Source organism: Ambystoma mexicanum, chromosome 8, assembly GCF_040938575.1.
Source record: "Ambystoma mexicanum isolate Mex_15411 chromosome 8, UKY_AmexF1_1, whole genome shotgun sequence".
In the NCBI taxonomy this organism is placed as follows: domain Eukaryota; kingdom Metazoa; phylum Chordata; class Amphibia; order Caudata; family Ambystomatidae; genus Ambystoma; species Ambystoma mexicanum.
In genome coordinates this window covers 1,091,344,906-1,091,370,071 of record NC_090929.1, presented here as the reverse complement: position 1 = coordinate 1,091,370,071, position 25,166 = coordinate 1,091,344,906, and the positions used below count along the sequence as shown (strand labels likewise).

The 25,166-nt window shown below is 44.8% G+C and overlaps 1 protein-coding gene across 2 annotated transcripts in view; it reads right to left on the bottom strand.

Annotated features, from left to right (window-relative positions):
* Positions 1 to 25,166, bottom strand: part of SPEN (spen family transcriptional repressor) — a 633,803-nt gene that overhangs the window by 329,495 nt on the left and 279,142 nt on the right. For both annotated transcript variants that reach the window (XM_069611090.1, XM_069611091.1), the window contains exon 5: positions 22,251 to 22,451. In XM_069611090.1, the coding sequence (XP_069467191.1) occupies positions 22,251 to 22,451 (201 nt within the window). The remainder of the gene's footprint in view (positions 1 to 22,250; positions 22,452 to 25,166) is intronic.

The following is a 25,166-nucleotide window of genomic DNA, read 5'->3' as shown; positions in this document are numbered from 1 at the left end:
AAAGTGAAAACACTTGCATATACCTGCAATCCTCACTAAGAGCCGATGCACAGGTCTCATACCTTAAAAAGAACTGCCAATACTACCAGAGATTATTACGCCGCATTAGGCCATATCTCAACGCCAAAAATAGCGCCACCATTGCTAGAGCCATGATTCTGTCCCGACTGGATTATCGGAATGCGTTGATGCTTGGTTCAAGTAACTCCTGCATCAAACAATGCCAGATAATCCAGAACAACGCCGTTAGATCTATCACCGGGAAATCCAAGCGGGAGCACATCACCCACGACCGAATAGGCCTCCACTGGCTCGCCATAGAGGAGCGTATTCAATTAAAATCGCTGACACTTGTCCACCGCTGTCTATTTGGTACAGCCCCATCATACCTTAAAAAGGAATTTCACTGGTATGAACCAAGCCGTTGCCTAAGATCAGCCAAAAAAGGGCTACTTAAAGTTAGCCATACCAGAGCCAAAGCTACTGGACTCGGGAGAGCTTTTCCCACCAAAGCCATTGCACTCTGGAACGAGCTTCCAGATAACCTCAGACTGGAAAGCAGTTACTCCCTATTTAGGAAGCAGCTGAAAACGTTACTTTTTCGGTAATTCGTTAACTATTCAGCTTGGACTCCCTTGAGTCCTCCTCTTTTCTTTTTATGTAGTCCTGTGACCTCTTTTTTTTCGTGTTCTTGTCGCGCCCTGATGCTTGCGAGCTTCGGCGCGTTATAAATACATACATAAATAAATAGTTGTGATTTCAGTAGCCACGACTACCCCTAGATTCCTAATTGCCTGAAGGCTCTAAAGTCTGTCATAATGTTCCCTTGTGTCTCCACTGCAGTCAAGGGCAGCCACCCCCAAAGTTTCAAAGTAGAATGAGCGCCGATTGGTTGGGTTCCTGGATAAATGGCCTGGATCCTAAAGCTGAAGACAAGTCAACCACTGGAACAGAAGAACTGAAGATTAAGACTACCAGAGACGCCTGCAGAACAGGTGAAGCTTTGAATCGACAGGGAAGCTCCGAAGAGGACGACTTTCTCCCATGGACTGGTGGGAATAATCAGTCCCAATATGACCTGCAATTTTAAGCCATCCCACGACGTGCTGCTATCTTCCTGGGCTGCAAACCCTGCCAATAACCTGGGACCTACAAACATCCTGCAGCACATTTTCTTCTGAAGAACGAATCCTCCTGAGTTTTTGTTGGACTCCTGCTGGACCTCTAGAAGAACAAGTTAGTTACTTACCAACTGTAACATTCTTTCGACTAGATGTTCCTCCCACGTATTCCTAATCTTGTGATAATTAGTCATCGCCAGCTTCGCTGCTTCGGGAAAAAAAAAAAAATTACCAGAGGGCGCTGTGCTTGAGGTCGTGGCCTCGATTGTCCCTCGACGGGCTCCGTTCCATGTCGACGTCACTGTTGGTATAAGTAGCTCGAGCCGCACCCATTGGCTTCAGTTCTTTTTTTCCGAGGAAATACTTGTGGAATATCCAGGCGTACTCTGTGACCGATAGGCCCATCATGAGAGGAAATTGTAAGAAAACGTAAACTGTACTACGGATAGGCTGGGAGGGTCGATGAGGAATACATGGGAGGAACATCCAGTCGAAAAAACGTTACAGTTGGTAAGTAACTTGTTCTTCGAATGGATTGTTTCCTCCCACGTATTCCTCACCTTGTGATAGACTCTCATAGCAGTGATCAATTTGGAGGTGGGAGTACTAGTCTTTGTTTTCATGGACGGAGTGAAGTACCGCTGTGGCAAATAACCCCTCATTGGAGGAGGAGGCATCTAAGCAGTAATGCTTGATAAAGGTATGCATTGATGATCATGTTGCAGCCAAGCAAATGTCTTTTGCAGGGACTCCCCTCTTCAAAGCCGCAGAAGTAGCCATTCCCCTATGGAGTGAGCACGTAGCCCATCCGGTGGGTCTTTTCCTGCTAATCTGTAGCATTCCAATATAGCCAGAATGATCGAGCAGGATATAGTTTGTTTTGTCACCGCTAACCCCAATTTTCGACCTGTGTAACCCACAAAGAGTTGTTCATCTTGACGTAATTTTGTCATTCTTGAAATGGAAAAGCTGAGGGCCCTCTTGGGGTCCAGCCTATGTAATCTATCCTCCTCTTTTCCCAAATGAGGAGGATAGAATGTTGGTAAAATAATTTTCTGTGACAAATGGAAGTCGGAAACTACTTTTGGTAAAAAAGATGGTTTAACCTTAACAACTACCTTATCCTTATAAAAGATGGCATATGGAGGTTTACACGAGAGAGCCTGTAGTTCACTAACCCTGCAGGCTGATAATGCCACAAGGACAGTTTTTAGTGTTAGAAGCCTTAATGGACAGGAGTGCAGAGGCTCAAATGGTATGCAAGTTAGGAATTTAAGAACTAAGTTTAAATCCCAAGTTGGAACATGAAACAGTATTGGTGGATATACATTGGTAAGTCCTTTCAGAAACTGTATGATTAATGGAATTTTGAAGTAAGAAACCTCTTCCGAGGAGCGCTTAAAAATGGACAGTGCAGCAAGATATCCTTTGATTGTCCCGATCTGACGCCCCAGATTGGCTAGATGTAGCAGGAAAGAAAGCACCACTGGGGTGCCACATTGAAAAGGTTCCACATCCCTATCTTTGCACCAGTTACTGAACTTGTTCCAACTACAATGGTACAAAGATTTTATTGCTTGCCTTCTGGCCGAAAGCAAAATCTCCATTACGTCATCCGGAAGATCCCAATCCATGTATCTCAACCTCTCAGAAACCATGCATGTAGGTTGAGTGTTTTGACCTCTGGATGGAGAACCCAACCTTCCTCTTGCTAGAGAAGATCCTCTTTGTGGAAGACGTACTGCAGGGCAGATGGACATGTCCAGAAGGTCCGGGTACCACTTCCTCCTGGCCCAGTCCGGGAGAATTAGGATCATGGTTTTCCTGAACATTCTCAACCTCCCAATTACTTGAGGAATCAGGGGGACTGGAGGAAACGCGTACAGCAGGGGAAAATCCCAATCCACCACGAACGTGTCTCCTAGAGCTCCTCTCGGGGGAAATTCCCTCAAGTAATACTGATCGCACTTCCGGTTTACTGTGGTTGGGAACAGATCTACTTGAGGGGTTCCCCAAAGGGTGAAGATCTCCAGAAGGACTTCCTGAGCTAACTCCCACTCGTGGGAGACTGTGCTCTGCCTGCTCAGAGCGTCTGCCGCCGTGTTCTGCTCTCCGGCTAGGTGAACTGCCAATAGAGAGATTCCTTCTCGTACTGCCCAGAACCAGAGCTGCATCGCCTCTCTGCACAGAGGTAGGATCCTGCGCCTCCTCTTTTGTTGAGGTAGTACATGGCCACCGTGTTGTATGTCATTAGCAGGACATTCTTTCCCTGTACAGAGGGCAGGAAGGCCTTCAGCGCTAGTCTGATTGCCCTCAGCTACAACAGGTTCATGTGTAGTTTGGACTCCGATGGAGACCAACGTCCGCTGATTGTCAGATCGCTGGTGGGAGCTCCCCACCCCGTGAGTGAGGCATCCGTTACTACTGTTATCTTCGGCCATGGTTGCCAAAAAGATTCTCCCTTGAGGATGTGGTCGTTGCAAGCCCACCATAATAGATCCTGAGCAACTGCGCTCGGGACTTGCAGAAGATCTAACATATTCCCTGAGAATTGGGACCACTGAGTTCTGAGGGCCCATTGGAGGGATCTCATTCTCAGTGTGGCCTCTGGCACCAGAAAAATGCAGGATACCATGAGGCCGAGCAACCTCAGAAAATCGAAGGCCGGCAGATACTGGGATTTCTGGAATTTTGTTACCATCTACTGAGGACTGAGACACAACTTGTCCTTCCTGGGGAACTTGTTCAATTTTCTTAAATCCAAGATGTGTCTCAGTCCTCCGTCCTTCTTTGGGTTGATAAAATAAGGGGAGTACCAACCTTTGTTCCTCTCCGCTACAGGTACATGTTCTATTGCACCTTTCTCTAGCAGGATTAGAATTTCCTGCAAAAGGAACGTGTCTGGAATTTTGGTAGAGCTGGCTCCCAGTGGATGATCGTGAGGTCTTTTTAGGAAGGGAAGGCAGTAACCTTGAGCTACTGTTTCCAGTGCCCAAGCATCTGAAGTAATGCCCCGCCATTCTTTCAGATGCTGAGAGATTCTGCCTCCCACTGGTGTTTTGTATGATAAGACCTCAGAGTGATTTGGAGGCGGCTGCAGGAGCAGCTGAGGGCATAGATGCCGTTCCTGAAGATGGCTTTGTAGTCTTTCCTCGTCCACCACGAGTGACATTCCTTTTGCCGCTTTGAAAAGCATGTCCTCTTCCTCTACCAACAGAAGCGTAGTATCGAAAAGGACGACCCCTCCAGGAAAATAGCCCGAATAGGGTTTCTAAGGCTGTCGCATGGAGGCACTAAGGGATTTAGCTGCCGCTTTTGAGGTATGTAGTTTTTCTAGGCTCTTATCAGCCTTACTATCAAACAGCCTCGAGCCATCAAAGGGCATGCTCAGAAGTCTGGTCTGCACATCTGGTGCAAACCCCGACTTTCTCAACCACGCAAATCTGCGTAGCACTGTGCTTGATGCCATGGATCTGCTAATACTATCAGCAGTATCCAGTCCAGACTGGAGACATTCCCCCATTGCCTCCTTCCCGTCTCTGACTATATTCAGGAAGCCTTCCCTTTCCTCGCCTTCCGGAATATGTTCAGCCATCGCCAAAATGCATTCCCACAGGGTATGTGTGAACCTGGCCAGGGTACAGGTGACATTGGTTGATTTCAAGGCCATGCTACCTGAAGTAAAAACTTTACATGCCCAAGCATCAACCTTCTTATCCTCCCTATCCGGAGGTATGGTTGGGTATGCTGTCTGTCTCGAAGTAGTAGCAGCCAGAATAACCAGACTTTCTGGAGTAGGGGTCTATTTAGATATTCTAGATCAAAAGCAGAAGTTCTGTACTTCTTTGGAAGTTTGCCGTCTACTGCAGGAATGTTAACAGGTTTTTCCCAGTTCCTTTTAACTGTCATTTGAAGCGCCCTATGGAAAGGGAGAACTGGATCTTTCTGGGGTCCTCTGACTATTATGTCCGTCATATCATCTTGCTCAAAAGTAGGTGAGGCTCTTCTCCAACCCATATATTCTATCACCCTGCTCATCAAATTCCTGTACCCTGAGTCTGCATGTTCTGCAGGATCAGGTACAACAAACTCCAATTCAAGTGATGTGTCAACACCACTAGCAGAATGTAGAGTTTCGCATACGTCTCATTTTAGTTTCAGGGTTTAGGAGTTCCTCTGGAACTTGTCTAGTGCCATATTTTACTCCAAAAGGAGTGACATCTTCATCCTCCGAGCGAGATACTTCAAAAATTGAGGACATGTATCTAAAAAAAAAAAATCTGACTTTGGTAAAGGTGTAAACCTTCTTTCTTCCTCAACGAAGTTAAGGGTGTCAAAGATAGTATAGGCTTTGTTGGCGAAGTTGTCCGCGCTGATGGCGTTGACGAAGTTGCACTCGACTTCTGCTTTTTATGAGGGGTCGGAGAAACACTCGATTCTCGAGGAACTCTTGATGATTTCTCGACTCGAGTTTTATGGGTACTACTGGGTTTTACCGCCGTAGTTCCCGACTTCCCTGTGTCGTCCCGTGGAGCGACCGGGGTCTGGCTTTTCTGAGTTTTCTTTGAGGGGGTTGAGGCCGCATTCTCAAAGACCTGCATCATTTTTCTTCTAACATTTTCCCATTTTGTAGGGGAATCCGATCTTGGTGGACATCGAACCAATTCAGTCGATCTATCGGATGGTGACGATTGATATCTAGGTCTCCTTTCTAGTTTTTTAGAAGACGAAGAAGATCGTCTCAATCTACTACGAGATCGGGATCTCTTCGAATGTTTTTTATGACTTTCTGATTCCTTTGAATCGGATGATTTCTTATGCTTTTTAGACGAGGCCTCCGAAGTGGCCTTTGAAGCCTCCCGCCTCACCGCTAACTTACTTTTCTTCTCACGGAGGGCCTTCTCCGTCATCGACTGACAGGAGCCACAGTCGCCGGTCGATGATCCGAACCCAGACACCAAAGACAGATATGGTGAATATCGGTGATAGACCTCTGCGACCCGCAGTCGATACACTTCTTGAACCCAGTTTTGGGTGTAGAAGCGGTTGATTATGAAGACATTTTCTGACAGAAAATCTCGAAGCGCGCCATTCACGAGTGCAAAGCAATCGGAAAAACGGAACTGAAGCCAACGGGCGCGGCTTGAGCTACTTATACCAACAGTGACGTCGACATGGAACAGAGCCCGTTGAGGGACAATCGACGCCACGACCTCGAGCACAGCGCCCTCTGTCGAAAAAATGTTTTCCGAAGCAGCGAAGCCGGCGATAACGAATTATCACAAGATGAGGAATACGTGGGAGGACACAATCCATTCGAAGCAGGATTTCACTCCTCAAAAATCCCCTCACCCGACTGCAGGGCCGAGCAAGCGAGGAGAATAGATCGGACGAGAACCATTCTTCAACGGTGTCTGTGAAAAGGTGCCAAAACCGCATCTCTCCTTTGGAGCACGAAGAATCCTTTGCTGCGAGTCCCCTCTCGACTGCTGCAGCTGTGAAATCCTATCCAGAGTCCCTCTTTTCGTTACCATGACCAAGGAACAGGAAACCGGGTCTACAGTTGCTACATCGTAAAGGCATACAGCTTCACTGTCTTTATCACCCCTAAGGTACTGTGGGACTCTAGGTAACACTTACCTAGAGTCATTCTGTTGCTGCTGTGGGTCCAAGGGGATAAATTTGTGTGGTTGGGAGTTTGCCCATCCACGTTCACCCATGCCTAATTGCTGCAACGCATGCAGGGAGCCTTCAGAGGAGTCCCTGAACCCTTTTACCCACATGAACTGCATTGAACTGCTACTGAAGATTTCCACAGAAACTCTGGACTTTTCTACAGATTGTGCCCGTCTTAATGACCTCCAATCTGGCCCTTAAACAGACACAGAACTAGATAGGGAAAGACTCCTGCAGTCTAGGCTCTTTGAAACGATTCTTGCTTACCTATGAATTACCTACAGTAATTCTAAAAAGTATTACAAAATTATTACTCGCCTTTGAATTGCTTAAGGCCATTCGGAAAAGTAATGGTTAGGTTTGTTCTTACTTAATAGTAGAGACAATTCAAAGGTAAGTACTAAGTGTACTACAAAGTGGTTTTTACTTACCTTGGCTTCCATACTGACATTCCATAAGTCTTTTACACAGTGGTTTACTTACCTGAAGTATTGTATTGGTTTTCTATTGCGTTTATTCTTTCTAAAGAATTCTCTTTACATGGTTTGAAATTAGGGTTGCATAAGCAGGAACTAAAAGCAGTTCCTAGGTATGTCAGTTTAACCAGGGGCTACCACTGGGGAACTAGGAGCCAAAGCCTTCTGCTAAATTGACTCCCACATAATATGCCAACGTATCACTTTGACCTTATTTATTGCCCTTTTAAGTGTCGATATATGTGTCCTAATGTTTATTCAGAGACAATCCCAAATGCAGAGTTAAATACACAGTTATCTTTGTTCAGCATCAGTTGGCCCGGAGACCTAAAAGTAGCTCCTAGTGTCAAGTTAACCAGGCCCTTCTAGTCTACAAGCAGAAGGTAAATAGCTCCCAGCGCCCTTCAATTTCAAACCCTGCTTTACCAGTGTGTATATGTATATATAAAATAAGCCATTATGTTTACATAACTAAGTGTGTAAGCTTCTCTGCTACACTACTTCAACCTTGAGTGGTACAGACGTATACTTTTAAGTTGGAGCTCTGTATGGCCAAGTAGAGTCTTATAAGGTCCTCTGGGTGGACATTAGAAAAAAACTTCCCAACACTGTGATGCAAGACACTGGGACGAAGTGGAAGTCCAATAAATAGGAACTCTTCTTTGCAATGTCCCCTTTCCTCTAACACACTTGTGTTAGAAATCTCATTGACATACAATAATCGAATAACTGCCAACACAAATTATCCACATGCCTAAAAACTGAACCATGCATAGCAGGGTCACTAGGATCCCGTACATTAGCCCATCCTCCCCTTTACACACAGGATGTGAAGACAATGGGAGTATGACACCCCTTGTAATCCAACTACTGTCCCAGACGCACCTGACCGAAAGAAATTAAAAATATATGTTGGAAATAATTTATGGAAAACGAGCGTTAGTAAGAAAGTTTCGACTGAAGTTTCTATAATAACTCGCAGAGGCAACCCTAAAGTCAACTTTGTGGTAGTAGAGTAAGGCAAATGCTAGTATGTTATTGCATTTTAATCGACTTATTGGATGCCATTGTCAAAAAAAGAAATTTGGTACGCCCAATTTTAAAAAGGAGCCATGAGGAGCAATACAGTGGCGTTTACCTGCTTTTGTAATCTGGGAAAGAGGAAACCAGAATTTTTTTTAATGCTTTGCATTGTAAAGTGAAACCTCTTGGATGTTCTAGTAATAACTAAAATGAAGTGGGATACCTTCAACGTATTACTCAACAATTGAATATCCCTCCCAAATACCATAATTAATCAGTTGAACTTCTCATCTAGTGATTGCTCATTCTTAGGAGGATTACCTCTTGGAGAAGGTGTTTGTTTGACTGGTCTCTTTTTAGCTCTCCCTTGATAAGACATGCATTACTCACCAGTTAGCATTTCTGATGATTGTATCTGCTTAGATTCATATGCTGTGCATGTGGTCCGACATCCAGTGGTAACCGCTGGGTATTGCATCTTGTCTTTCGGGGACCGAAAGAGAACGTCGGCATAATCGTGCCTGTAACACTATCCCTATCGTGACATATAGTGTACCCAAAATCCCTCACACGTCGAGGTCCTTCCAATTGTATTTTTCTGCCGTGAGGGAGCCCAAGGCTATTGTGAGTGAGTACATAAAAAGAGAAAGTAGTAAGACGTCTATGTTCCTTCCACCCAAGCGGGGAGGCAGGCTGGGCGCATGTGAATCTCAGCAGATACAATCATCAGAAATGCTATTACAGTGAGTAATGCATGTCTTCTGATGCTTGTTAATCTGCTTAGAACCACATGCTGTTCATAGACTAGCGAGCAGTCCCCAGAGTTGGAGGTGGGTTGTGAGAAGGAACAGTAGTGAAAAGAGGTCTTAATACTGCTTGTCCCACCTAAGAATCAGATCTAGAATGAGTGTCTAGGCAATGGTGTTTTGCAAAGGTGTGTACAGAACTCCAGGTTGCTGCTTGGCAAATGGACTCAAGGGGAACATTTGCAATGAATGCTATGGAAGCCACAGTGCCCAGAGTAGAGTGTGCGCTAGGATTGAAGGGCAGTCCTCTCTTAGCAAGAGTATAACAGTGTGATTGATTTGACAATCCACCTTGAGATAGCAGATTTAGAGATGGGATCCCCTTCTATACCAGCTGCCACTGAAACGTCGTGCGTGCGTGCGTCCGTCCGTCTGTCTTTCGGCTATTCTAGTGGGATTCTGGAAGAAAGCGGGTAGTTCGATTGATTCACATGGAACTTCGAAATGAATTTAGTATCAAATCTGGGATGAGTGCGCAGAACCACCTTATCCCTGTGGACTGTAACAAAAGAACTGAAAGGGCCTGTAGTACGCTAACCCTTCTAATAGTAGTGATAGCCACTAGGAAGGTCGTCTTGTAAGGGAGACCCCATGAGTCTGGTCAAAACCACATTTAGATCCCATCCGGGAGCAGGGTTAGAAATGGGGTGGTGGTGATTTCTCTTAACCCCTACCATAAAAGCCTTAATAACAGGTATTTTCCACCACAGCACTTTCTATTGTGGCTTAGTGTAGGCTGATAGAGCAGTCAGATGAAACGTTAGGGAATTAAAAACCAGAGTCTAACAAATGAGTTAGGTACAACACAATGTGGGTAGACGAGCAGTCAATGGGATGGGTGCCCTTGGTTTTACACCAGATGACAAAGCATTTCCACTTACTGGAATAGCAATAACGAGTGTTCGGTTTTCTAGCCTCCCTGAGTATGTCCATGCATCTCTGAGGGCGTTGAAGGTATTCAAACTATGACCTCAGGAGCCAGGCTGCTAAGTTCAGAGTTTGCAGGCATGAGTGTAGTGTCTCCCCTCTGTCCTGAGAAAACATGTTGTACGTGCAGGTTAGTCTCACAGGTGGTTGGGAGGAGAAGGACATTTCCATTAGATGAGCGAACCAGGGTTGGCAGGCTCACATGGGGGCCACCAGAATCATGGTAACTGTATCACAAGTTTCACCCAATCTCACCTGTCTTTCCTTTCTTGTGACGCTCTTGGAGGTAGGTTCTTTCTTCCTTACTGTCCGGGACTTGCACAAGCCTGGGCGCGGGTCTTCGGAGTCCAGCGTGAAGTTGCAGCATTCCGACGGAAGAGTACCGCTTCCGAGCGAGGAACCAGGAAGCAGACGTAGGACACGAAGGAAAGGGTAAATTCCAGGAATAGTCCACGAATTTGGGGCAAGGGTATCGTGAATTGGATACCAGTAAGGGAGGAGTAAAAGGAATAACGGAGAGCGAAGCGAACTTCGGAAACGCACGTCTAGCTACACCAAGCAGTAGTGTTGAGACGCGCGGCGTCGCGTAGGCGTTGCCTTTTTCTAGGAAGCTGAACGTAGTAAGAGGAATGGCGAGGCGCGCTTCAGAAGCGTCGGTCATGTTGGTAGGACCGCGGAGTAGACAACGCGGCGCATCATGGACCAAAAAGTCCAAAAGGGGCGAGCACGGTGGTTCATGACAGCATGCCTCCTCCTAAGCCCGGCACCTCCGGGTTTGCCTGGGTGGATCCGATGATATATTCTTAGCAGGCGAGGGGCATTCATGTTTGAGACCAGTTCCCAGGTACGCTCACTGGGAGGGTACCCCTTCCATTCAACCAGGTACTGGAGTTGGCCGCGTCTGTATCTGGAATCGCATATCCTGGAGACCTCGAACTCAAGTTGTTTATTGACGAGTACTGGAGGGGGTCTAGGAGAAGTTCAGGTGGAATGTATAAACGGTTTCAACAAAGAAGTGTGGAAGACTGGATGAATCCTTTTCCAGGAATTTGGTAGCTGGAGTCGGTAGGCTACTGGATTGATTTCTTTTATAGAAAAGGGTCCATAATACTTAGGAGCCAATTTGTTTGGCCGTAGATGCCGTGGAAGAAGCTTTGAGGACAGCCAGACCTTGTCTCCAACTGTATAAGGAGGATTTGGTCTCCTTTTGGTGTCTGCGTAACGTTTGACATCTTTCCTGGCCTTTTCCAATCGTTCCTTAGCGTCTTTGCGGATATTGATAAAGGTTTCGATCCAGGAGTTGACTGTAGGGACTGGAGTTGGATGAGGTAGTGTAGATGGTATCACTGAAGGATAAAACCCCTGACTACAGTAGAAGGGACAGGTCTTGATGGCTGAGTGGTCCGAGTTGTTGTAAGCAAACTCGGCCACAGGAATCAGAAGCAACCAATCATCCTGGAGTTTGGTAGAAAAACAACGAAGATACTGCTCTAAAGTCTGACTCGTTCCGTAGCGCCGTTGGTTTGCGGGTGATAACCGGATGATAATGTACGCTGAATTCCCAATATTTGACATAGGTGTTTCCAAAATTGGGATATGTATTGAGGCCCTCCGTCTGAGATGATTTTGGAAGGCAGGCCATGAAGTCTGAATATGTGTTCTAGGAAGATTCCAGCCAGATCTGACGATGATGGTAGCTTGAGCAGAGGTGTAAAATGAGCCATGTGAGAGAACAGATCAATTGTAAACATTATGGTCGGGTATACTTCACTGCCTTGGGAAATCATCGCCACAGACTTCATCCTAGAGTTATCTCTAGGATGAAGTCTGTGGCGATGATTTCCCAAGGCCGTGTTGGCATCGCTGGTTGGTGTAAGAGACCTGCTGGTCTTCTGTTATGTTTATTCTGGTTACAGACTACACAGGATTGAACATACTTTCTTACATCTTTCATCCGTGGCCACCAGAATTGTCTCTGAATATGATGAAAGGTGGAAGTGAGGCCTCGATGTCCGGAATGGAAAAGGGTCATGACAAAGATGGATAATCTTGGTTCTCAAGTTGTCCGTGGGCACAGCCAGCTTGTTCTCTTTGAAGAGGTAACCATCCTTTGTGTCCAAAGACCACTGGTTCTTTCCAATGTAATCCTTCCAGAACTCAGACGATGGTATTGCAGCTCGGATCTTTTCCAGCAGGGAGTCAGCTTGGGCCACGACCAATGTGTTTGGAAACATCTTGGGAAAAGGAGCATGCCTTGAGAGGCTCATAGTCAGGACGTCTGGACAGGGCGTCAGCAATGACATTATGTGTTGCAGGAAGATGAAGTATTTGGAACAGGTATTGAGCAACAAAAAAAAAAGCCCAACAGGCCTGTGGGCTGTTTCTGCACTCCAGGGACTGTAGGATTTGCAAATTCCGATGGTCCGAACTTGTACTGGGTGTTTGGCTCCCAGAAGGAGTGGATGCCAGTCAGTGAAGGCTTGTCGGATGGCTAGCAACTCCTTTTCCAGGACGGAATAGTGAGTTTCACTGGGAGTTAGAGTACCGGATAGATAGGCTATGGGATGTTCCTTCTTGTGGTCAAGTTCCTGTTTCAAGACTGCTACGATGGCGTAATCCGATGCATCAGTCTCAACTAGGAAGAGTCGGTCTGTATCCGGTTGGGCTAGGATGGGAGCCCAAGTGAATTCCGATTTTAATTGTTGAAACGCCGACTCCTGAGCTGAGGTCCACTGAAATGGAGTGGCTTTCTTCAGAAGTGTTACAAAAGGGTGTACAATGTCAGAAAATGTGGGTATGAATTTCCTGCAAAAGTTAGCAAGTCCCAGGAAGGATTGGATGTGTTTCACAGTAGTAGGAACAGGCCAAGACAGGATGGAATCGACCTTGGAAGTATCCATTCCAATGCCCTTGGAGCTAAGAACAAACCAAAGGTAATGAACAATTGATACATGGAATAGGCATTTTTCAGGCTTGGCTAGGAGCTTATGTTCACGTAAACGCTGTAGAACTGCATTCACATGTTCTTGATGTTTTCCAGGAGTCTTCGAATAAATCAATATGTCGTCTAGGTACACTATGACAAAAAGGAACAACATATCAGAAAAAAACCCAATCCATGAAACGCTGAAACGCGACGGGAGCATTAGCAAGACCAAAGGGCATTACCAGGTACTCAGTGACCAAAGGGAGCTCTGAATGCTGTTTTCCACTCATTGCTTTCCTTTTCTACGAATGAGATGATAGGCGCCCCTGAGATCAAGCTTAGTGAAGATGACAGCTCCCCTCACAGCCTCCAAGATATCGGAGATAAGTGGGAGTGTGTGCACTGGTTGAGGCCACGGTAATCTAGACAGGGTCTAAGTGCCTTGGAGTCTTTTTTTGGAACAAAGAAGAGCGAAGCACCAGCTGGGGACTTGGGTGGTCGAATCGTTCCATTTTTTAGATTAGTGTCCAAATATTCTCGGGGGCCCTCTTTTCCGGTTCAGACAAAAAGAACATTCTTTCAAAAGGAATTACCGCTGAAGGCTCAGTATCAATAGCACAATCCTCAGGTCTGTCAGGTGGAAGTGATTGAACAATGGCAGTTGAAAATGCATCCGAGTAGGATTGATAAATTCGGGGAATCTGGATGATGGAGACAATTACTGAGGATTGCTGAGATCCCTGGAAATCTTCTGAAGGATGCGACAAGGTGGTAAGGGATAAACATTGAGACATACAATGTTCTGAACTGAGAAACAAGGACCCTGCTGCCCAATTGATGTAGGGATTGAGCTTTTGTAACCACGGCATACCCAAAACCAAAGGATAGTGAGCCGATTTTATAATGTCAAATTTGAGGATTTCCTGATGATTATTTATGGACAACAGTAGATCCTTTGTTTGATGGGTTATGGGTCCAGAAGACAAGGGTCTGCCATCAATGGCTTCGACAGGTTGAATGATTTCTTTAGATTCCCGGGGTATGTGATGTTCAACAACTCAATCCTGGTCTATGAAGATGTCCATGGAGCCACAGTCCACTAAAGCAAGGATGGGGTAAGATTCATTCTTGGAAAAGGATAGGGTTGTCTGTAGGACCAAAAGAGTATTCTGTCCAGGAGATCTCAAGGAGGGAATAGACTAGGAGCAATGGTCCTTCTCCCGAAGCTGTGGTCCGCCTAGGATCGGGAGCTGGTGTTTCCCGAGCGCTAAGGTGGCGCTAAAGGACATTCTCTCAAGATGTTTGTCTGAGGCGCAATACATACATCGCCCGGTGTTGATTCTGCGCATCGTTTCCTGGGGGGAAATAGGTCCTCGGAAGGCTCCTAATTGCATTGGCTCAGGTTCAGAGGCTTGAGTGTTTGTTGCTTCTCTAGCACCAGGATAGTTCGCGACTGATTTAGGGGATGTCGATCTTGATTTCTTCTTCTCTGCCTTCCTTTCCTGGATCCTGAAGTCGATCTGTAGGGAGAGATCCAGGAGGGCTTGAAAGGAGCTGAGGCGAGCTATTCTGGCTTGTTCATCCTTTATCTCTTCGTTTAAACCTCTTCGAAAGAGGGTAAAGCTAGCTTCTGGGGACCAATCAGCTTCTTTGACTAGCTGCTTGAAACGTGTGACATACGTGAGCATCTCCTGGTTCCCTTGTTGGAATTTAAATAGTCGTTCCTGCGCACTGTATACGAGCTCAGGACGATGAAACATGGCCTTAAGAGCTTCTACAAACCCATCGTAATCATCCAGGAGGGCATCGCCAGCATTGACTAAAGGGGTGGCCCAGGATAAGGCATTGCCCGTGAGATGAGATAGCATGAAGCCAACCTTAGCTTGTGGAGTGGAAAAATAGTATGGTTTGAAGGTGCAGTGTACCAAACAGGAATCTAGGAAGGCCCGCAGAGTTTTGGATGACCCATCGAATTTGTCAACTACTCCGCTTAACAGAACGCTTTCCTTTTCAGAAAAATCCCTGGACAAAACCAGCTGCTTTAATGCAGCATTATCCGCCTTTAGATTATGAACTTCAGTGGTTAATTCTTGCATGCCTCGCATAAGGTCCTGTACAGCGGCTTCCATTTCTGTCTTTGTTTTAGGTTTTAGGCGTCTTAATCTGTCACAAGTTTCACCCCTTCTCACCTGTCTTTCCTTTCTTGCGACACTCTTGGAGGTAGGTTCTTTCTTCCTTACTGTCCGGGACTTGTACAAGCCTGGGCGCGGGTCTTCGGAGTCCAGCGTGAAGTTGCAGCCTTCTGACGGAACAGTACCGCTTCCGAGCGAGGAACCAGGAAGCAGACGAAGGACCCGAAGGAGCAGGTAAATTCCAGGAATAGTCCACAAATTTGGGGCAAGGGTAGGGTGAATTGGATACCAGGAAGGGAGGAGGAAAAAGGAATAACTGGGAGAGCGAAGCGAACTTCGGAACGCACGTCTAGCTACACCAAGCAGTAGCGTTGAGACGCGCGGCGCCACGTAGGCGTGGTCTTTTTCTAGGAAGCTGAATGTAGTAAGAGGAATGGCGAGACGCGCTTCGGTCATGTTGGTAGGACCGCGGAGTAGACACTGCGGCGCATCATGGACCACGAAGTCCAAAAGAGGCGAGCACGGTGGTTCATGGCAAACTGGTTCTTGGTGCATCTTGTGCACCATCTTGTTGAGTAAGGGAGTCTGAGGTTGGGGGTAGGGAAGCGTAGACAAATTTCCCTGACCATGTTATCCAGAGTCCATTCCCTTGGAGCAGTTCTGGGGGTACCTGGAGGCGTAGTCTTGGCATTGGGCATTCTCCTGAGTTGCCAACAGGTCGATCTCTGGGAAGCCCCATTCTGTGAAGACGTTGGAGACAATGTCTTCGTGCAGATGCCAGTCGTATTCTACAAGAAGTGGGAAATCTCTGCTGAGCATGTCCGCTAGAAGATTGAGTTCTCCTGGAACGTGTTGGGACAGTAGGAAAATCTTGTGTTTGAGAGCCCACATCCAAATGTTCTGGAACAGCTTGGATAGTTCCCTCCTGTTTGTTTAGGGAATACATGGCTGTGGTGCTGCCTGTCAGTACCAGGATGGTCTTCCCCTGTAGCGGTGTCTGAAAGGCCTTCAGTGCTTTGAATACCACTAGCAGCTCTAACAGATTTATATGGTTGGATGCTACTTGTGGGGACCACACTCCATGCGCGGTCTGCTGAAGCAGGTGAGTTCCCCCACCCTGTGAGAGATGAGTGTCGTGAGAGGGGCTTCTACTGCTGGGGTGGTGAATGTTTTCCCCTTCAAGAGGTTTTCCCTCGACCACCAATGCAGAGAGAGAACGAGGGCTGGCGAGACAACTACCAGATATTCCCATTGTTCGCTGGCCTGGGACCACTGGCTGTTAAGCCACTCTTGTATGGTACGCATGCATGACGCCATCATACCTAGCAAGCAAATGGCGTTGCGTACCGTCACTTCCCGACTGGCTACATATTGAGGGATCTGAGAAAGCATGTTCTGAACTCTCTTGTTGGAGGGGAAGATGAGGCAGTATTTTGTTTGAATTAGAGCCCCTAGAAATTGCTCGACTTGACTGGGGTCTAAGCTGGATTTTGTCTTGTTGATGAAGAATCCCAGACTGAACAGGTCATCTATGGTCTTCTGAGTATTCAATATGCATGTTTCGTAAGAGTCCCCTGTTATGAGCCAGTCTTCGAGGTAAGGGTAAACCGGGACGGATAGTCTGAGCAGGTGTGCAGCCGCTACTGCCAGGACCTTTGTAAACACCTTTGGCGCCAAGGTAATGCCGAAGGGGAGGACTTCGAATTGATAGCGCTTGTCCTCTATAATGATCCTTAGATATTTTCTGTGTGCTGGCAACATTGAAATATGAAAGTATGCATCTTTCATATCCATGTGGTTGAAGTGCTGTTTTATGTGCCATCTTGCTTATTATCCGTCCTAAAAAGTGTTTTGCTCTCTATTTTTTAAAGTTGGGAGTAAAACGATTTTTTACATAGTAAAAAAAGTAAGTTCCATTCCCAGTGGGAGTATTTAATAAGAGTAAAAATATGTTTTACCTGTAAAAGAAAATATTTCTTTGCACCAAGTTATACAGGCTCATTAAAAAGGAACACTTGTTTCTCCTCAGACCAGGCAGTCATAATAGTAGAGCTTCTTTCTGTGGCATTCAGTGTACTACTGGTCCAAACATAATGGCAGAACGAGGGCATTCTCTAATGTGTCCATTTCCCATTTTTGTTGGGAGTATTTTTACGCTGTATTTTTATTTTTTGGGAGTATTTGCTATTTTTAGGGAGTATAAGTGGCCGATACACCCCTTATCTGTAGGACTGGCTGTGTGTGTGGAACTATTTGGAAGGGGCGGGAGAGCTTAAAGACAACAGCCCGATCACAATCCACTTTAGTCAGGTGAAGTGTGTTGCTGAGCAGATATGAGGAAGATGGCTGTCCATGACTGGATAGCCACTACCTGTCTGAATGCTACAGATCTTTCCCATTGGTGGACTCCGACTGCCTCAGGCTAGGTTTTTCGAACATGAAGAGGGGCTGCAACCATTCTTTAGCTTGTCAAATGGAACTAACATTCCAGAGAAAGAGGACAAAAAAAGAATTATTGAGGAGAGCCGAAGAACTTCTACTTTGGGAATAAGCATTGTCAAGGCCAGTCGTGTAGGGACCTCTGCACCAACTTCAACCACCACTAGGGAAGACCATGTTCATGATTTTCCACCTCCGACAGTCAGGCCCCAACCTAAAATTGTGTATTGCAGTCTATGGACTTCGGTAGTGTACCCGGAGCATCATGGAGACCGCTCCATCCACTACACCAGACTGCCACACATAGCAGCCTGGCACTTGAAAGCTCTTCAACTAGTTAGTGGCCGAGGACCCAATTTGCCTGGAATAGCTGCTCTCCACCGAGAAGAGGGTCTGCCTGGAGCCCATGTTCTAATGCCAGCAAAATCAAGTCTGCACGACAGGGCATCCCTTCCCAATGATATGATACAGCATTTATAACGCGCCTGTACGCAAGTGTTTCTAGGCACAACAACTCAGCGCACATGCAGAATCTTCGGCAGGGATTTTGCGGGGGTGGGCTTCAGGTATCAAGCAAATGGTACTTCATATGTTGTTGCAAGCAGTGCTGGAAATTGAAAAAAATACTCTGGGAGCTACTTATTCTTGTGGGTGGTGGCGTTTCTGGGAGGGGATATGTTATGTTAAAGGATATTTATACCATGCAATATCACCACCTGAGTGGACCCCTGGCGCTCTGGCGGATCGGAAAAGCAAGAGGCTAAAATGTGTGTGAGGGGGGGTGGAGGTGGGGGTAGTGGGACTGAGCGGGAAAAAAGTGGAAGAGCTGTGATGTGCTGTTGGCAGCTTTAGTTCGGTTTACATTGTTCACAGGGCATAGGTGTGAATTTTCGGTCGGTAGTTGTCATGTGCTGTTGTGCGAGGCTGTGTATGGTTTGTTTAGTTGTTGCGGTGTAGTGATGTACTATAGAGGTATGGTTACATTTAGTTTAGCGTTTGAGAGGTGCAAGCAGAGGGATGAGTTATTAGTGGGGTTGGCTAGTGGTGATACCTTCTTGTACCCCCTCAGTTTTGGCCACCTGTGAAACCTGATGGAATCCGGATGGACAACAAACTTATTCTAAAGCCACAAGTAAATGCTCTAATCGAGGAATGCTTCTTTCTCCTGCGAGCGGTATAAAAGGATCCTACCATTCACGTCATTCATCAACAAAACACTCACGTCACCTCTCTTTTTGTGTCCAAAGTAGACTACACCAATAGCCCATATCTGGGAATGCCAGAACGACTGCCAGAAAGACTTCTAAAAATACTCCTACACATACAAAATGTGGCAGCCAGACTGCAAACTACCTCGAAGAGAACATCACACAGCGCTGAAAACGCTACACTGGCTACCAATAAAACAGCGAATCAAGTTCAAATCAATGTGCATGACGCACAGAGCGATCCACAATCAAGGCGTGGAGTTGCTAAGAGAAAAAATAAATGTACATCGCCCAGCAAGCCCGATCAGATCCAGCAGCGACATCGGTTTGGAACCAAAACCATACAACAAAAGAAAATTTGGAGGATCCTCTTTCTCAACTCGCCCCAAAAACCTGGAACGAGCTACCAATGAACATACTTAGCACAAGAGATCACCTCCTATTCAGAAAACTCCTCACATCTTGGCTCTTCACCCCATAACTAGAAAGAATGCATATGGGAGCAGATGCATAGCTGAAACAATGTTGAGAGGAAACCGATCTTCCATATTTCCCCAAGCTATCACCCATCAACAGAAGATCAGGAAGAACAATCTAAGGCATATGAATTTACCAACTGAAGGATAGATGAGCTAGAATCATACCAAAGAAAGATCAAGGAGAGATTGTGATGGAAGGGTAAGGATGAAAACATCAATAACACCTTGGCCTACAAAGTAAACACAGGCAGCAATGGACCACTGACAGGAAATAGATGGGAAGCATGCCAGTGATTGTAAAAGTACAGCACCAAGACCAGAGTGGGGGACAATGCACGACCCAACCTGGGACACAAAGGTCAAAAATAACAGCTGGGAACTTGCCATGCCATCACTCCTAACAATTAGACGGACAGGGAAAGAAAAAGAATATGCCTACACCATAGGACAACCGGATACATAGAACAAGAATTATAAGGACTAAGACCGATAACCCACTAACCCAAAGGCTGAAATTTCTGCATACTTAGCTCGCACAAAAATCGACACAACCACTTTCTCGCAAAGCAAACCACACACTTCAGCACACTGCATCAAACTCAAACACATAAATTGCACCAACAGCACGAGGACTTGCATCAATACAATATTCACACCCAAGCTCAGCACACAGTGAAAACCGAACTCAAACCTCCAACAGGATATCCCCTTTCTCACTTTCCTACTCCCTCTTCACCCGACTAATCCTACCCCACCTTCTTGTTTGCAGATCTGCCCGAGCGCCTGGGGACCAATTCCGTTGGCGACGGTGCATGGTAGAAATACCTTTAACAATCACTACTCATCTATGCGAATGGTCAAGTAGATTTTGCAAGGCCTACCAAATTTTGTGACTCAGGGTTCAGGAGCAGAGTATTCGCCACTTTTGGTGCATCCCCTGCCCCCATACAGATTAATTTGGTGCATAGTCCATTCCTATGCAAGAGTCCTTACCTGACTACGGGTATGGTGGAGGAGGGTTGAGAATTCTCTCTTGGGAACCACCTCAGTGAGCGGGAATTCAGTAACTGATTTTGAAAGATGTGCTTTAGAATTGAAAAAAAGAATTTGTTGGCTTGAGCCAGGTCTTGCTACAGGGAGACGTCCTAAGCCCAGTGGAACTTAACTTGGCTCGCTATGGAAGGATCTAAACATTTTAAAGGTAAGTGCCTTATAGTTAGAATGCATAATGTTTTTATTTGCTTTAACATTTTACTTTCACCAATTTACTTAAAACAGTTGCGTTATTGCTTTGCACTGGCGCTATAACAAATTGTAAAATATTATGTAGCCCTTTGCCCCTTTTGGGGCTACTTGACTTTTACCTGTATGCGTTTTGGCCTAGTATTCTATTTTTATAGAACTGTGTGGACCTCTCAATACTTGGCAGTGTGTTTTAATTGTACCTACATACCAAATCCCTGCTCTTCTAAGTTCCAGATGTATTGCTAAGTCAATATTACACAGTTTGGTTATACCAAGTGTGGATAACCTTGATTTGGTTGGCCAACCTGAACCACACACCACTGCTTAATCTGAAAATCCCTTCTAACAGATGCCAATAGAGGACCTCCGAAGAAGCAGTAGATGGAGCACGTGGGGGACAGCAGTTATAAGCAAGATAGCAGAAACCTCAGCCAATTGCTTCTCATGTCCCTTTACTTCTCAGCATTATCAACACCAAAGTTAATTCCTTGGTTAAAAAAATAATGATCTTTCTCTTATGAATTATTTAGAACCTTGCTTCATACAGATGTATTCTAAAATACCCTCCCGAGAGAACCTATTTTGAGAAAGGTATCACCCAAGAATCAGTTGTAATACCAGGATCTCCCCAACACAGCAACACTCGAAACCACATAACAGAACACACTGGCAATCACAAACCAATAAAGAATGATTATATAAGTGTATACAATGCTGTCCAAAATAGCTGACATAAATCCAAAGGCTGAAGCTTGTGCCCAATTTCCAAATAAACAGATTGTTGTCAATGAGCCAGCAGAAAATACAACAACTTCTCACACAAAATGAAAGTTATTCCTCTGAACATTAAAAATACAAAATAAATGGTTTATCAATTCATTGACAAATTACATGTTTCAAATGCATGGTTTTCTGTAATTTTAGCATACCATTTGATTTCAGTTAAGAGTATCATATGGGCCATGTTATACATGGAATGCTAATGGAGCAAATAATTTGCCTTGAACACAAAATATAATTTCTGGATAAACGCCACATCAATTGATTTTTATTTTTTTAATACATCGAACACATTTCCAGAGGAAATTAGGGTGCATATGTTCTTGAAAATAAATGTACAAGACTCATTCCCCTACAAGACCAGAAGTAAAATAAAGCGATGAAAAGCATACAACACTACAGGAAGCAATGCAAGAAAATGCTGACCACAAAACGTCCCAGACGAAAGGAGGCGGGTGCTAATAAAAGGCCAAATCTGAATCACTGGCATTAGGAAACCAATGAATCCCGATCATCTTGTTAATTGGGATCCCCACTTCAACTGCAGTAAGCCTATAGGGTAGTGTTTGACCATGAATGACAGTTGAGAACAGGTTGTAGAGGTATGATGGAGGTTGAATGGTGTGTAACAGCTTCCCACTGATTCACTCCTAACATCTAGTTAATCGATTAAATGGTGGTGGTAAGCATAGAAGAGAGATCTGAGACACCCCTTAAACATTCCTACCAGCCCCTTATCTCCACCATACCACTTGTCAACCCATGCCTAAATTAACCTTTTATCAGCATAGATCATCTGATTGAATGCATAAGAACCTGAGCTGGGAAAATTGAGACAGCCAGATGATCGGTTTCTACAAGCCACCAAATGAAGGCACTTCAGCACGGCTAATACTCCCAAAATATTTGTTGGGTGAAATAATAAAGAGTCTGGATTTTCAATAAATTACATTTCAATAGTAGCAATGGGAAAACTATTAACAAGACCCCCTTGAAAATTCCTGGCCCTTACCTTGGCCCATCCATGCTGTTACTTCAATCTGCATTCCAAAAAAGAGCTTTCCTTTCGATGATATAAGTGCTTTCTCTTGGTCTTCCAGTTGCCGGAAGAAGACCAGTCCATATCGCTCCTCCGACACTCCATGTATCTGTACAGAAGTAACCTTTCCATACTTCTTAAATTCATGAAAGAGTCCATCCTTAAGGCTTGTATCTAGATGACAAAAACAAGCAAGGGTGGGTGGTTGTTCTTGTGAACTATGGAAAGTCGAACTTAAAAGGTACTGGCAAAAACAATTAGATTTAACATATACACAATCTTTGCAGAAACTGTTGCAATCAACTGTGGCTTACCCTGTTGAATTCTGGCAGTGTGTAAGGAGGATTGGCGAAACAAAAAAAAGCATAATAGTAAAATGTGACCTAAATCCACTGTTCACAATCAAGAAAGGTCCAATTGGCTTATTTTGTACACTCAAGACTCACATTTGTTGTCACCATGATAATTATGTGACAGATATACTCAACCAAATAAATTGATGCGTGGAAGGTTTTGAATTAATCTGAACCACTGCCACTGCTCTGGGAAACCTTCCACACCACCGGTTTTTTTAAGACCGTCTGTGCCACTGTAAAAGGAGTCGAGCCATATGCAAATCACTCGGGTACTGCCACCAATGGGAGCAGCCCAGACCAAACTGCTAGGCCAGGTGGTGTCCTTGTTAATACACATTTTCAGATACTTGTTAGGACAGTTTATCTAAAGTCTAACTGTGTTAAGACTTTAAACTATCCCTTGGAATACAGAGCCTCAACTACTGAAGGTTGTTGTATTGTAGAGAGAAGCCTGGTTGCTCAGGAGTGAGATTTGAGCTGTAGGTAAGTAAGGTGCTATATTAATGACAAATTAATACAAATACACTGAACTCAGTAAATAACATAGGCCCAAAGAAACATACATACTTGTGGTTATAGTAAAATAGTTATTTATTTTATATGTACATGGTAAAGTTATATTCAGGTTAGTATTATTTCAAACTAATAAACAATAGAAAACCAATGCTATACTATAGGTGAGTAAACCATAATTTAAGAGTTATACAGTTAATTGAACACAGTTCAAAAGGTAAGTTAACATGTATTGGAATCCCGTAGGCATTACTGATGACAGGTTTCTGGTATCTGTGAACAAAGCTGTAGATCTTGTTATGTTGGATGGCAATTCGGAATCGATTCTTCTAGCCGGGGACTTAAATTTGCATTGCTTGGGACCAAATCGTAAATCTGAAACAACACGCCTCATTAAATGGACAAGCTTTATAAAGTCCAGAGGCTTGTCCATATTAAATGGTTCCTTTTCTGGAGACTTCCCTCCTAAGACAACATGGCACCGAGGCTCTAGCAAAGGAATTATTGACTATATTTATGTCAATGCAAATATGATGGTGTAACAACCTTCCAAGTAATTGATATGGAAGTGAGTGATCATAACATGCTCAATGCGACATGGCGCCTTAAACCAGACATGACTCAAGGGGAGCCAGGTTATCTTATGGGCTCCTATGCAATAAATACGACTAGAAATAGATTAATCTGGTCGGAGTCAGCATTAGAAGCATTTAGGTCATGTTATGACGCCCAGCTAAAGTGTAAAGGGGCTTGGAAACAGGGTTCCGAGGTAGTCTATCACGAATTAATGCAGCTTTTTCAACCAACATCTCTCACTCAAACAAAAACGAACACCTCATCTGCATATTTTCAATCATGAAATTAGAACCAAGAAATATCAGGTTGGGCAGAAAAGAGGGAGGCTTATAAGCTCCCCTGTGATAAACAAGTTATGGTCCTGACTCTTATTGAAACAAGATACAGGAATTGGTTAAGAGGGAAGCAGGCCAAATTATATCAATCTGATGGTAGCAATATGCTAAAACTTCTAGCTAATAAAAACTCTGCTGAATCGTGGAAAATCATAAACCAGGCGACTGCAGGCCATCAGGTGGCTGTTCAAACTAACGATGTGAACGAAGAAACGTTCGTTAATTATTACTCCAACCTGTATGCTGCCCCTTTAGAAAACACCAGCATAGATAAGCCTGACCTCCAACTTAATTTCCACCTCACTTTTGATAAAGATGACATTTTATTATTCATCAATCAAGCTAGCCAGTCTGGAGCACCTGGTCCAGATGGACTGTCAAATATACAAATGAAACAATTTCCAGACATTTGGGCTAACATATTATATCTCATCTTTAAGAATGTTTTGTTAACCCAAAATATACCGGCCTCCTGGAAACAATCCATCGTTATCCCCATTTACAAGAAGGGTGAACGGGCCAATCCGGCTAGTTACAGGCCCATCTCCCTGCTAGACGTGCCCAGAAAGATCTTCTGTCGTTTAATTCTAAGGGATTTGAACAAGCGGACAAAAAATTGTTTAAAGAGAGATCCTTTTCAATCCGGATTTTTGAGTGGCCTTGGCACCCTTCCTAATATCACAATCAACATGCTTAAGGCTCAGTACGCTCTCCGGAAGCAATCTTTATATTTTGCATTTATCGATTTTAGGACCGCGTTTGATTCCATAAATCGGAATTTATTATTTCAAAAGTTAAGACTCCTTGGCTGTCCATCATCGCTTTTGGCACTAGTGATTCACCTACACACAGAAACCTCTATGCGTGTGAGGCTATCGCTAGAGGGTCTCTTGTCCGCATCTTTCCCTACTTACTTGGGTCTTAAGCAAGCCTGTATTTTAGCCTCAATATTTTAATCTATTCATTTTTGACATGGGCAAAATGTTTCTTCAAGTTATTTCTGATGCCCCTGAGTTGGGAGGTCGGTGTATAGCCTGGCTGCTGTACGCTGACGACTTAGTTCTTATATCACAAACTCCCAAGGGTCTTCAGAACTTACTTTCAGCCCT